At 68.1% G+C, this 10,574-nt stretch overlaps 1 protein-coding gene across 1 annotated transcript; it reads left to right on the top strand.

The window, feature by feature from the left end:
* The first annotated feature begins 948 nt into the window (after positions 1 to 948).
* Positions 949 to 4,278, top strand: ARC (activity regulated cytoskeleton associated protein). The gene is made up of 3 exons (XM_039845945.1): positions 949 to 2,907; positions 3,115 to 3,260; positions 3,474 to 4,278. Exon 1 carries the CDS (start codon positions 1,108 to 1,110, stop codon positions 2,302 to 2,304), a length of 1,197 nt encoding a protein of 398 aa, XP_039701879.1. The 5' UTR covers positions 949 to 1,107; the 3' UTR covers positions 2,305 to 2,907; positions 3,115 to 3,260; positions 3,474 to 4,278.
* The last annotated feature ends 6,296 nt before the right edge of the window (positions 4,279 to 10,574 follow it).

The following is a 10,574-nucleotide window of genomic DNA, read 5'->3' as shown; positions in this document are numbered from 1 at the left end:
AGTGGCCTGGGGGATTCAGGGCCCAGCCCCCTGCGGTGGGCTGCAGGACTCCCTCCCACCCACCTTCTCCTCCCCACGCCCTCCCCAGGGAGCAGCTTCCAGGTCTCCCGGGGGGCCCTAAATGGAGAAGTCTTGGGCCTCAGCAAAGACCTGGGAGCGGGCACGGGGCAGTCCCCCCCCAGGCATCGCCACGCGGTCCTCACCCATCCACATCGGCGGCAGGGGCCTGGGTGCATGCCCTGCACACACAGCCCAGGGGGCCCAGTCCAGGGCCTGGACCCAAGGGCCCCCGGAGCAGGGGTGGGCAGGAACTCGAGGTCACAGATGGGACTCACAGCTGACACTCGGGAGTGCGCCTGTGCACACGAAAGCCCCTCGAAACCTTCAGCTCAAGGAAGGGGGGGTCTGGATGTGGGGGACCTGTCAGGGCTGATCTACGGCTGAACACCCTGCACTGGGTGGGGTGAGGGTCGGGGTCCGTGGGGACCCAGGAGAGCAGAGTCCGGCACTTCCCACCCCCAGTAAGGAAAGAGACACGAGAAGGGGAAGCCCACCCAGAGTCCCTGGGAGAGGGCCTTCCTCCTTACCCTGGGGCGGGGGGGCAGCCTACCACGGCCCGGCCTCCCTCACCAGGCACGCCTGCACCTCCAGGCGCAGGCAGGCGGGCGTGGGGGGTGGTCGCGTCCTCGGCGCAGTCCCTCGGGTCCCGTAGGCTCAATGAGCCGGGGCGGGGGGCGGCGGAGCGAGGGGATTAGTCACCCGGCCCGCGGTGTGTGCAGGGGGTGGGTCCTCCCTCTGCGCCGGAGCGCGAGTGGGCGCGGAGGCGGGCCGCAGGGTGGGCGCGCGGGCCAATGGGAGCCGGGGCTCGGCGAGGGGTCCGCCCACGGGCGCGCTGGCAGCATAAAGAGCCGGCGCCGCGGCGGCTGGTTGCAGAGCTTGGCGCCGCTGTTCCCACTCCGGCTCCGGAGCTGCCACCGCCACTGCCGCTGCCGCCGCCGCCGCCGCCGGACGCACTGCCGCACGGACCCCGCAGCCCTTGCCGGCCCCAAGAGAACTCTGCAGTTCGCGCCTCCTGCCTGTCCAAGCACCGCGGCCACCTGCGCACAGATGGAGCTGGACCACATGACGAGCGGCGGCCTCCACACCTACCCTGGGCCCCGGGGCGGGCCGGCGGCCAAGCCCAACGTGATCCTGCAGATCGGTAAGTGCAGGGCTGAGATGCTGGAGCACGTGAGGAGGACCCACCGGCACCTGCTGACTGAGGTGTCCAAGCAGGTGGAGCGGGAGCTGAAGGGGCTGCACAGGTCAGTGGGCAAGCTGGAGAGCAACCTGGACGGCTACGTGCCCACCAGCGACTCGCAGCGCTGGAGGAAGTCCATCAAGGCCTGCCTGAGCCGCTGCCAGGAGACCATCGCCAACCTGGAGCGCTGGGTCAAGCGCGAGATGCACGTGTGGAGGGAGGTCTTCTACCGCCTGGAGAGGTGGGCTGACCGCCTGGAGTCCATGGGCGGCAAGTACCCGGTGGGCAGTGAGCCGGCCCGCCACACCGTCTCCGTGGGAGTCGGGGGTCCTGAGGGCTACAGCCACGAGGCCGATGGCTACGACTACACCGTCAGCCCCTACGCCATTACCCCGCCGCCTGCCGCTGGCGAGCTGCCCGGGCAGGAGCCTGAGGAGGCCCAGCAGTACACGCCCTGGGTGCCGGGCGAGGACGGGCAGCCGAGCCCTGGCGTGGACACGCAGATCTTCGAGGACCCGCGAGAGTTCCTCAGCCACCTGGAGGAGTACCTGCGGCAGGTGGGTGGCTCCGAGGAGTACTGGCTGTCGCAGATCCAGAACCACATGAACGGGCCGGCCAAGAAGTGGTGGGAGTTCAAGCAAGGCTCGGTGAGGAACTGGGTGGAGTTCAAGAAGGCGTTCCTGCAGTACAGCGAGGGCACGCTGTCCCGCGAGGCCATCCAGCGCGAGCTGGACCTGCCGCAGAAGCAGGGCGAGCCGCTGGACCAGTTCCTGTGGCGCAAGCGGGACCTGTACCAGACGCTGCACGTGGACGCCGAGGAGGAGGAGGTCATCCAGTACGTGGTGGGCACCCTGCAGCCCAAGCTCAAGCGCTTCCTGCGTCACCCGCTGCCCAAGACGCTGGAGCAGCTCATCCAGAGGGGCATGGAGGTGCAGGACGACCTGGAGCAGGGGCCCGAGCCAGCCAGCCCCCTCCGCGCCGCCGAGGACGAGGCCGAGGCCGAGGCCCTGACGCCGGCCCTCACCAACGAGTCCGTGGCCAGCGACCGGACCCAGCCCGAATAGAGGGCAGCCCGGGCGCCCGCCTCCCCGCCACAGCCCACCTGTGGCCTTTGCCCATTGGGACTTTGGAGCTGGACTGAGTCGTGCAGTGGGCGGCCTCGTTCTCGTCCAGTTGGAACCCCTCAGCCTCCCAGCCCGATTCACACAGACACGCGTCGTCCAGTCACGGGCAGGGTGCCCCAAACAGCACAGGAACCCCTCTCCCCTGCCAGACCCTGCCCTGTCACCCTCCGTCTGTCTTCCGGGGCTCTGGGCCTGCCTGGGCCACTCCCCCTTCCCCCCACACCCCACACACACTCAGGCCATGACAGGAGCCCAGCCTCCTCATCCTGCTCAGCGCTCGGGCCCTCTGGGCACTCAAAAACCGAGTGTCTGGGTGGCATTGGCCAGCGGGCACCAAGCTCAGGGGACACCCCAGAGCCGAAGCCAAGGCAGAACCAGTGCCCTGGGAACCTCAGCTTCGGGCCGCGGCCTGGCCCCGGCCGTCGCCGTGCAGGGTGCTGGCCCGCCTCGGGCAGCGTGGCTCCCTGTCCCAGAGGACGACCGAAGCTGAGACGCAGCAGCGGCAGCAGCAGACCTGGCGGCCCGTGCCTCCTGGCCCCTCAGGTGAGCGCCCGCATCATGGCAGCACCGATAGGGGGCGCCGTAGAGCTCAGCAGTCCCAGGGCCACGTCCGCGTTCCAGGCCAGCCCCCCAAAGCTCAGAGGGCACCCCAGCCAGTTAGCACAGGGCTGGGCTGGGCCGGCATCGTGGGGAGCAGGGCTGGGGGCTTGCTGAGCTGGCTCTCACAGGCCTGTGTGTGCTCTCACGCAGAAACGTCGGTGATTCATGCCAGCCTGGAGAAGGCTTGAACTCGGCTTGGTGACTCACCAGTGGCAGGTGGAGGGTCCCACGGGGCCGAGTCCTCCAACCGGCTGAGGCAGCAGCCGGTGTCCATGGAGCCAGGAGAGAGACAGCAGGTAATGGAGCCCCGTCCCCCCACCCCCCCAGAGACCCCGACCCTCAGCCGCGCTGGCCAGGGGCCTGTGAGTGCCTCCCCGGCCTGGGCGCAGGCCCCTGCCCCACTGCTCCGGGCAGGCTGGGCTCTCAGCCCGTTTGGTGCCCCCTGCCCTTCCTGGAGGCCGCCCCAGGCCCCTGCCTCGTCCCTGACTGTCCTGCATCTTCCCTTTCAGGTCTCGAGGCTCCCACCGAACGCTGCTGCTACGCCCGGCACTGCCCGCCCCCCTCTCCCCCTGCAAGCTGCCTGCACAGGAGCCGCAGGCCAGCCAGAGAGGGGGCTGTGGAGAGGAGGGGCCGGGCGGAGAGCTGCTGGTGAAAAGGGCCAGCGCGAGGGCCAGGGCCTGCCACTATGCCCGCCCCGCTGGCCGCCAGCCTGCCCGCCCCTAGGGCCAATGTGGCTGGAGTCGGGGTCTGTGACCTCGGGCCCCACCGTGCTCCAGCCTGGGCCCCCCCGCCCCCTGCGCAACCATCCTCTCCTGCCTGAGCTTTCCGAGAGCCGGGGTATGAGGCCGCCGCCCCTGCCCGGTGGCCTCCCCCAGCCCCAGGAGATCGAAGCCTCTGTTCCTGGGGCTCAGGCTGGCTCTCTGCCAGGCCCACTGGGCCTGACCCAGACCCCCACCTCCCTGGCTCCAACACTCTGGTGCCGGTCCGACACTCGTGTCTGCAGCTAGAGCGGGCCCTGTTTGGGATCCCCTTTCTTGCCTGGCCACTGAGGGTTCCCAGATTTGGGGGACCGATGTCTACAGGGGATGCTGCCAGCCCTTCCACACTGTGCCCCTGCCGCTCCCCCCAAATTTTATTTTTGCACATAAGCCATAACCCAAACTCACAGGCTGGCACAGGCTGCAGGGAGGCCCTGCGTCCCCGGCCCCCCACAGACCCAGCCTCGAGTGTCGGGCCAGGCCAGGCAGCCCCGCCACCTTCCCTGAAGACAGACGCTTTTGTAAGATTTTGTTAATAAAACACGGAAACATTTGGGAGCGTGCGTGCTGCTGTTTCTTTGCCAGCTTGGGAGGCTGGAGCGGGGCTGCAGGATGAGGCAGCGCAGGGCGGTGGGACCCTGACGACCGGGGGAGCCCAGCCCCGCTGCCCCCCAGGGAGCCAGCCAGGGCCCCGGGTCCTCGGGAGAGAAGGCCTTAAGGGCTCCCCTCCCGGCAGCCAGCCCCGTGCAGCCCCCCGGCCCCAGGCAGGCAGCGGCGGAGGGCTTGGGCGGGGGCCGAGGCCTGCCCCCACCCCTGAGTCTGCCCGAGTGTGTGGTGGGGGGGTCCCGGGAACTCTCAGGCCTGCGTGCCGGCCCGGGGGACCTCTCAGACCCCGGAGCCCCGGGCACCCTGCTGAGTGGGCGCCTGGCGAGTCCTGGCTACAGAACCCTGAGCTTGGTCTCTCAGCCTCAGTTTCCTCATCTGTGAGACGGGGGAACCACCACTAACACAACCCACAGGTGGGCCCAGGAACTCTGATGCGCCGCGGGCAGCCAGCCTCGCCCGCCCCTGAGCGGGGTGCCGGGCCCCCGAGGGGGAGGGAGAGGCGGCCCGGAGCGGGCTCGAGCCCGCCGGCATTTAAGGAGAAGAAGGGCGCGTGGGAGGTGGACGGAGGAGCGTTGGTTACACGGCCTTGGCTCTGTCCTGGGGCTGGCGAGGCCACCCCACTGTCCGGCTGGACTCTGCCGCCCTGGGGGAAGGATCAGCTCTGCTCGGAGGGGCCTGAACCTTGGGCTAATGGAGCCCAGACCGCTCAGCGGGCTCCGCGTCAGAGCCGGCGGGCGGCGAGCGTCAATCGCTCCGACGAAGGACCCCGGCAGCACCCGGACCAGGGTTCGATCGGCAGCCTGAGCATGGTACCCTAGCCAGGCTGCCACGCAAAGCCCCATCACAACCGCCTCTGTCATCGCAGGTGCTTGTCACCTACCCAGCGGGTCCTGCTCCTCAGAAGGCGCGGCTCTGCTAGGTGCATGCTGGGCCGGGCTCTGAGGTGGGGTGAGGGGGCTGCGGGGCGGCGGCACCAGCCCCACCTGGGTAGGACTGCCCCCCGCTGAGGGCCTGGGGGAGGACAGAGCCTGCTGGGACTCATGGGGACACCGGGAGAGACAGGAAATGAGCCGGAGCCCAGAGAACCCCCTGCCGCCGGGAAGCGCCGCCGCCCTCCGTGCAGAGGCTGTGGCCCTGAGCGCAGCGCTCGCTCGGGATGAAAGGCAGCCTCTGCTCTCGGCGCCCCCCCGCCTCTCTTTTAAGTAGTGACAGTGCCAGACAGGAACGGGGAGCGGAAGGGGCAGGAACAGAGGCCGGGGCACCACGGCGGTGCCCAAGTGGCAGTCACTTCTCGGGAGTGCTGCTGCTGACATCTAAGGCTGGAAGCTGGGGGTGCGTCTTCCCCTTGATAAGGAGCCACCCCCTGATGGATGACTGTGAACCGGGTGGCCGGGGCCGCTCCGGTGCTTCGAGACGCAGCACTGAGTCTCTGTCCCCAGGAAAGAGGCTGGTGGGCTGGGCTGGCCAGTGTCTCTGCCTCTGTGTGTCTGTCTCTCTCACTGTCTCTCTCTGTCTCCTCCCCGCTCCCTCTGCAGAGCCAAAGAGCTGAGCTGGGAAGGGGGGCAGAGTAGGTGGGGCTCCTGCCGGCCCTGGGGTCTGGGGGACGAGGGGGTGGAGAAGGCCAGCACAGGGCAGGAAGGGCGCGTTTTAGAGGCCTAGGAAGGGCAAATGGGACGGTGCTGGGCACGGGGAGAGCCCCTTCCTGCCCGCCACGGGAGTGGGGAGGGGCCGGAGGGCGCGCCCCCTCCGGATAGGCACCAGCCACCCCAGCCCCTCCCCGCGGAGCCCGACTGTGGCCCAGAGCAGGGATCACACTCCAGAATCTGCTCCAACAGCCCTGCGCCAAGCCCCAGACACCCTAGGGACACCCTGTTGGGAGAGTCACATGGCCCGAGGGAGCGGGAGCGAGATAGGGCTGCAGAGTGGCAGAGTGGGGGTGGCCTCGCCAGAAGCGGGACCTACATCGGCAGGGGGGGTGTGTTCTCACCAAGCCCCCCAATGCTGCTGGCTAGTCCCGCCCCCTCTCTGTGCCCCCGTGTCCACCTGCAGCTGCACCCTCCTGGGACAGGCCCAGCCTCAGGCCCCCGCCAGCCCCCCACTCGGCCCACTCCCCGAGGCTCCCCGCTTCTGTGGCTGCCGCGGACCACCGGCCGAAGCTGCCGCCATCCTTCCCCGGCCTCGAGCAGTGTCCGGGACCGTCCGGCGGTGGGGGGGGGCGGCCTTCCTCCCTGTCTCTCCCAGGAGGCCAGATCACCATTTCCACTAACTCCGCGTTCGGTGTTGTTATCATGGTGCTGAAAATCCGTGGGGGCCGCGGCCTCGATGATGCTTTTACCTCCCCGCACGGCGTTTGCCTTGGTTCCCGTGCTCTGCGCATCGTCCGTCACCCACACGCCTTTCCTCGCCGAGGCTCCGCCACTCGGGCCGCCGTCCCAGTGGGTCCGCTTCCTGTTCAGCTCGCGTTCTTCAGTTTCCCGGAGGCCCCCCCGCCTGGAACAAAACACCTTTGGGAATAAGACTGCTGATCGGGCAGCTCCTGGGCCCAGCTCTTGAAGTGTCCCCACCACCACCCACTGGATGCATCTCCGACTTCGAGCGGCTTTCCAGGGCCCCTCCCCACTGCAGCAGGGATGGCCGGGTGACAGGCCTCTGAGGCCGTCTCCGGCACCACCCCGCCTGCCTCTGGGAGTCCCACGGGGGTCCAGAAGCGGCCCTGATACTCCCACAGGGAACGGCCACTGCCTGCCAAACTGCCGCTCGCCCTCCAAGGCCCTGCTCTGGTCCCGCCTCCGCGGACGTCTCCCTGCACCCTCCGTGGACCCTCCCCGCCCCTCCCCGAGGACGGAGACCCCACACCAGCCCTGCAACCCCCCCCCCGTCGCCCCATGTGCGGGAACCTCCCCTCCTCGGGGGCCCGGGCTCCCCGCTGCTGCCGCCAGCTTGTCTGGCGTCTTCCCTGCCAGGAGTCTGGGTGTGAAGAAGGCTATTTTTAGCCTGTTATCCCCGTAATTATCCTGTCTCGGTTTTGCCCTGGTGCTCGGTTCTGCCGGGGAATGTCAGTCTCCCCACACTCAGGGGAGATGGGGACGAGGGGGACCCCGGAGAATCCCCTCTGCTCACTCCCGGGCCTCTGTCTGTCCACTTAGCAGAGGCCACGAGGGCCTCAAAGGAAGTTCTGACACCTCCCAGCTGGAGCAGACTGGGCATGGAAGGGTGGCTGGGGCTCCAGGCTGGCCCCCCCGTACCCCACGGAGGGTCTGGCTGGAGCGGGCTGTGCGACAAATTCCTGTCAGCCAGTTCACACTGCCTGGCGGAGCAGAGACACTGCCCTCCCCCGGTCCCTAGATGAAGCAGGAGCTCGCGGTTCACTCAGCTACCTGCATCTCTGCGAGCCCTGTCCCCAGTTAAAGGAGCCTGGTGTGGAAGCCTGGGGGGCACCCCAGCTGTGGCTCGCCCCACTCGGCACGTGCTGGTAGCCCGTTGCTATGCGGGCCCCCTGTCAAGGGCAGACGGGGTGGGGGCGCCCGCACTGCTGGCTGGGCTCCTCGGTCCCTCCTTGGCTGGGGACAGGTACCTGTGGAAGGAGGGACGAGGGACCAGGCTTCCTAGTCAGGGGTGGGCAGAGGACTCGCCTGAGGATCTGGGGCCGGGACCCGCCCAGGACTGCAGTTCTTGGCCCCGGGTCACGGAGCCTCATAGGGTTGTCTGCTTACCCTGCCCCCGAGCCTCCTTCAGCTCCTCCTTGCTGGGGACTTGAGGCCTATCGCCTGCCGCACCCCCCCATCCTCCCCCAAATGGTGGCCCGCACACGGGGTCCCAAACTCTTCCCAGGGGCTTTGCTTGGTCAGACCTTCCCCGCCGTCAACTCCCCCCATCATGCGCAGACAGCATATGGGCTGCCTCCTCCAGGAAGCCTCCCGTGATGCTTGCTCTCATCGCAGTGAGCCCTGGCAAACAAGTCAGCCTGGGCAAATTGCCCACGTCACAGCCCCGCTCCAATTCCTGCAAGTCTCTGCACCCCAAGAGCAGGGCGTGTTGGACACAGGCTCCCTCAGCCCAGGGCTGGGCCTTCCCTGCGCGGTTGTTTCTCCCGGATGCCCGCGTTTGATTGTTGTTCTTTATTTAGTGCCTCCTTGCTTTTCCCCTCTTCTCCCCTCCCCCATCATCCAGGCGTTGCCATGGGAACCAGGCTGCGGTACCCACAGCATCCTTGATGGACAGGTTTCAGGGGCACCTGCGTGTGTGTCTGCGTGCTTGTGTCTCTGCGTGCTCTACCGCGCGCGTGTGTGTGCGTGTGCGTCTGTGTGCACGCGTGTGTGTCAGGGTGGGCGGGGCCCTGCGAGTCCATGTTCAGGGTCGGGAGGCCCCGGCGGGGGAGGCGGCGGTTGGAAAGCGTCTGAAGACGTCCCAGCATCGCCTCCACGGGCAGAACCCTGTGGCTGCTGCCTTCCCTTTCCTCACAGTCCCCTCCCGGGCGGTCACCGTCCTGGCCTCGGTGGACATCGGCCTGGTCACTGCTGTCCAGGAAGGCCGCCGCGGCAGCCTCGGACCGGTCCCCGCTGCCCTCGCTGCTGCCACTCCCCTTGCTCTCTCTAGCCTCCGGGCGGGCCGGGCGCCCCTGGGAGAATTCGGGAGAATTCAGCCTTCTTCCTTAAGCAGCTCCAGGAGCTCGGTTTCTCCAGCATAGGACAGGGTGGCCGTAGCCGCAGGCCATGAGCAGGCTCGGGACAGACACCCCGGTGACAGGTCCTTGCTGGCCCCTCAGTGTCTCCCTTCTCACCTGTCTCCCCATCTCAGCAGTGGCAGCACCTGGGCCTTTGTCAAGTCACCAGGGGATGGGGTGGGGGCAGGGGAGAGGGGTTCCCATGGGCTCTGCCTCGGGTGGTGGTGGCAGCCCTGCGCTCTGTGCCCGCAGGGCTGATGGCAGCCCCCCCCTGCCCTTCGGGAGCTCCGTGCCTGGAGTCCCGATGAGCTGTGTGGGTGGGAGGGTGGCCTGGGGTGCTGTCCTGAAGCCGCCATGCTCCCCCCTTCCCTGCCCTCCGCCCCTCCCCACCAGCCAGGGCGCAGGCTCTGGAGAGCCAGGATGTAGAGGGGTCTCATCCACAGCAGAGCCCGGCCCTCCGCGGCCAGGCCCCTAGGCCGTGGCTGTGCCTCCCCCTCAGTCAGGGCGGAGAGGCGGCCCGACACCACACAACGCCACACGACACCACACGACGCCACATGACGCCACACACGTGCGGTGCCCCCCGCTTTCTTCCCCAGCTCTGCACGCCGGACCAGGGGCCATCTTAGCCCCCAGCCAGGGGCCGGGACACTTTCTGCACGGCGTAATATTTTGGGCATATGAGGCTAAATAAAATATGTGATTAAAATTAATTTCATCTCTTTATTTTTATTGTGGCCACTAGAAAATTTTAGTCACATTTGCGGCTCGTGCTACTTCTATTGCCCGGTGCTACGTGCCGTGCCCAGGGAGGGCGGGCGCTGGCACCTCTGCGCTGAGCTTCCTTCCGAGGGTGGGGCCAGGGCAGGGCCAGGGCCCTCCGGGGAGGTCCAGAGGGGCAGGGGCCCGTTTGCTGATCCTGACAGCCCCGGGGGTCCCTGGAGCGCTGGCTGCCCCCCTGTCAACCAGGGAGCCTTGGTGGCCCCAGAGGGCTCTGTGCTCTGGGGAAGGCTCTGCCCAGTGTCTGGGGTGGCCAGAGTCCCCCCCAGAGGTGCCGGGCCAGAGCCCTGAGGCCCCAAACAGCTACTGCTGGAGAGCGATTGAGGACACCGCGGGGGAGGCAGCCGGTAACCCAGGTTGCCCCCGTCTCCTGGCAGCAGTGGCTTCCTGCGCGTGAGGCCGATCCCAAAATCCTGGTAGGCGGGGCTGTGCCCTGCTCAGCCTCCTGGGACACAGGCCAGAGGCTGGGACTTCCTCTTAAAGAGGCAGGAGGGAGAGAGGGTCATCCCTAGAGACAGCAGTGACCCCTGGGCAGGATGTGTCTGGAGCGTCGAGCACCTGCACACGGAGGCCGGGCAAACCAGCCAAGTGTGCTTGCACAGCCCCCCGCCCTGTCAGAGCAGACCGCGCTCACGGAAACCGGGGCGTCACTTCTGGCCCCCCGCCTGCCTGCCCACCGCCTGGGAGGGGACCAGCTTTGCCAGCAGACACAGCTGCTGGCCCCACGGCTGTGGCCACAGGTGCCTGCAGCAGCACGGGATGGCCCAGGCCCCTCGCCCGCCATTCTTCCTGTGAGCTGGGTC

Source organism: Pteropus medius, unplaced genomic scaffold (assembly GCF_902729225.1).
Source record: "Pteropus medius unplaced genomic scaffold, Ma_sr-lr_union100, whole genome shotgun sequence".
Classification (NCBI taxonomy): Eukaryota; Metazoa; Chordata; class Mammalia; order Chiroptera; family Pteropodidae; genus Pteropus; species Pteropus medius.
Note: the sequence above shows the minus strand (reverse complement) of the source record. Positions and strands in the feature narration are given on the sequence as shown.

What these genes read in the sequence shown, in the direction of transcription:
- ARC (XM_039845945.1), top strand. Translation starts at nt 1,108, where the DNA reads ATGGAGCTGGACCACATGACGAGCGGCGGCCTCCACACCTACCCTGGG.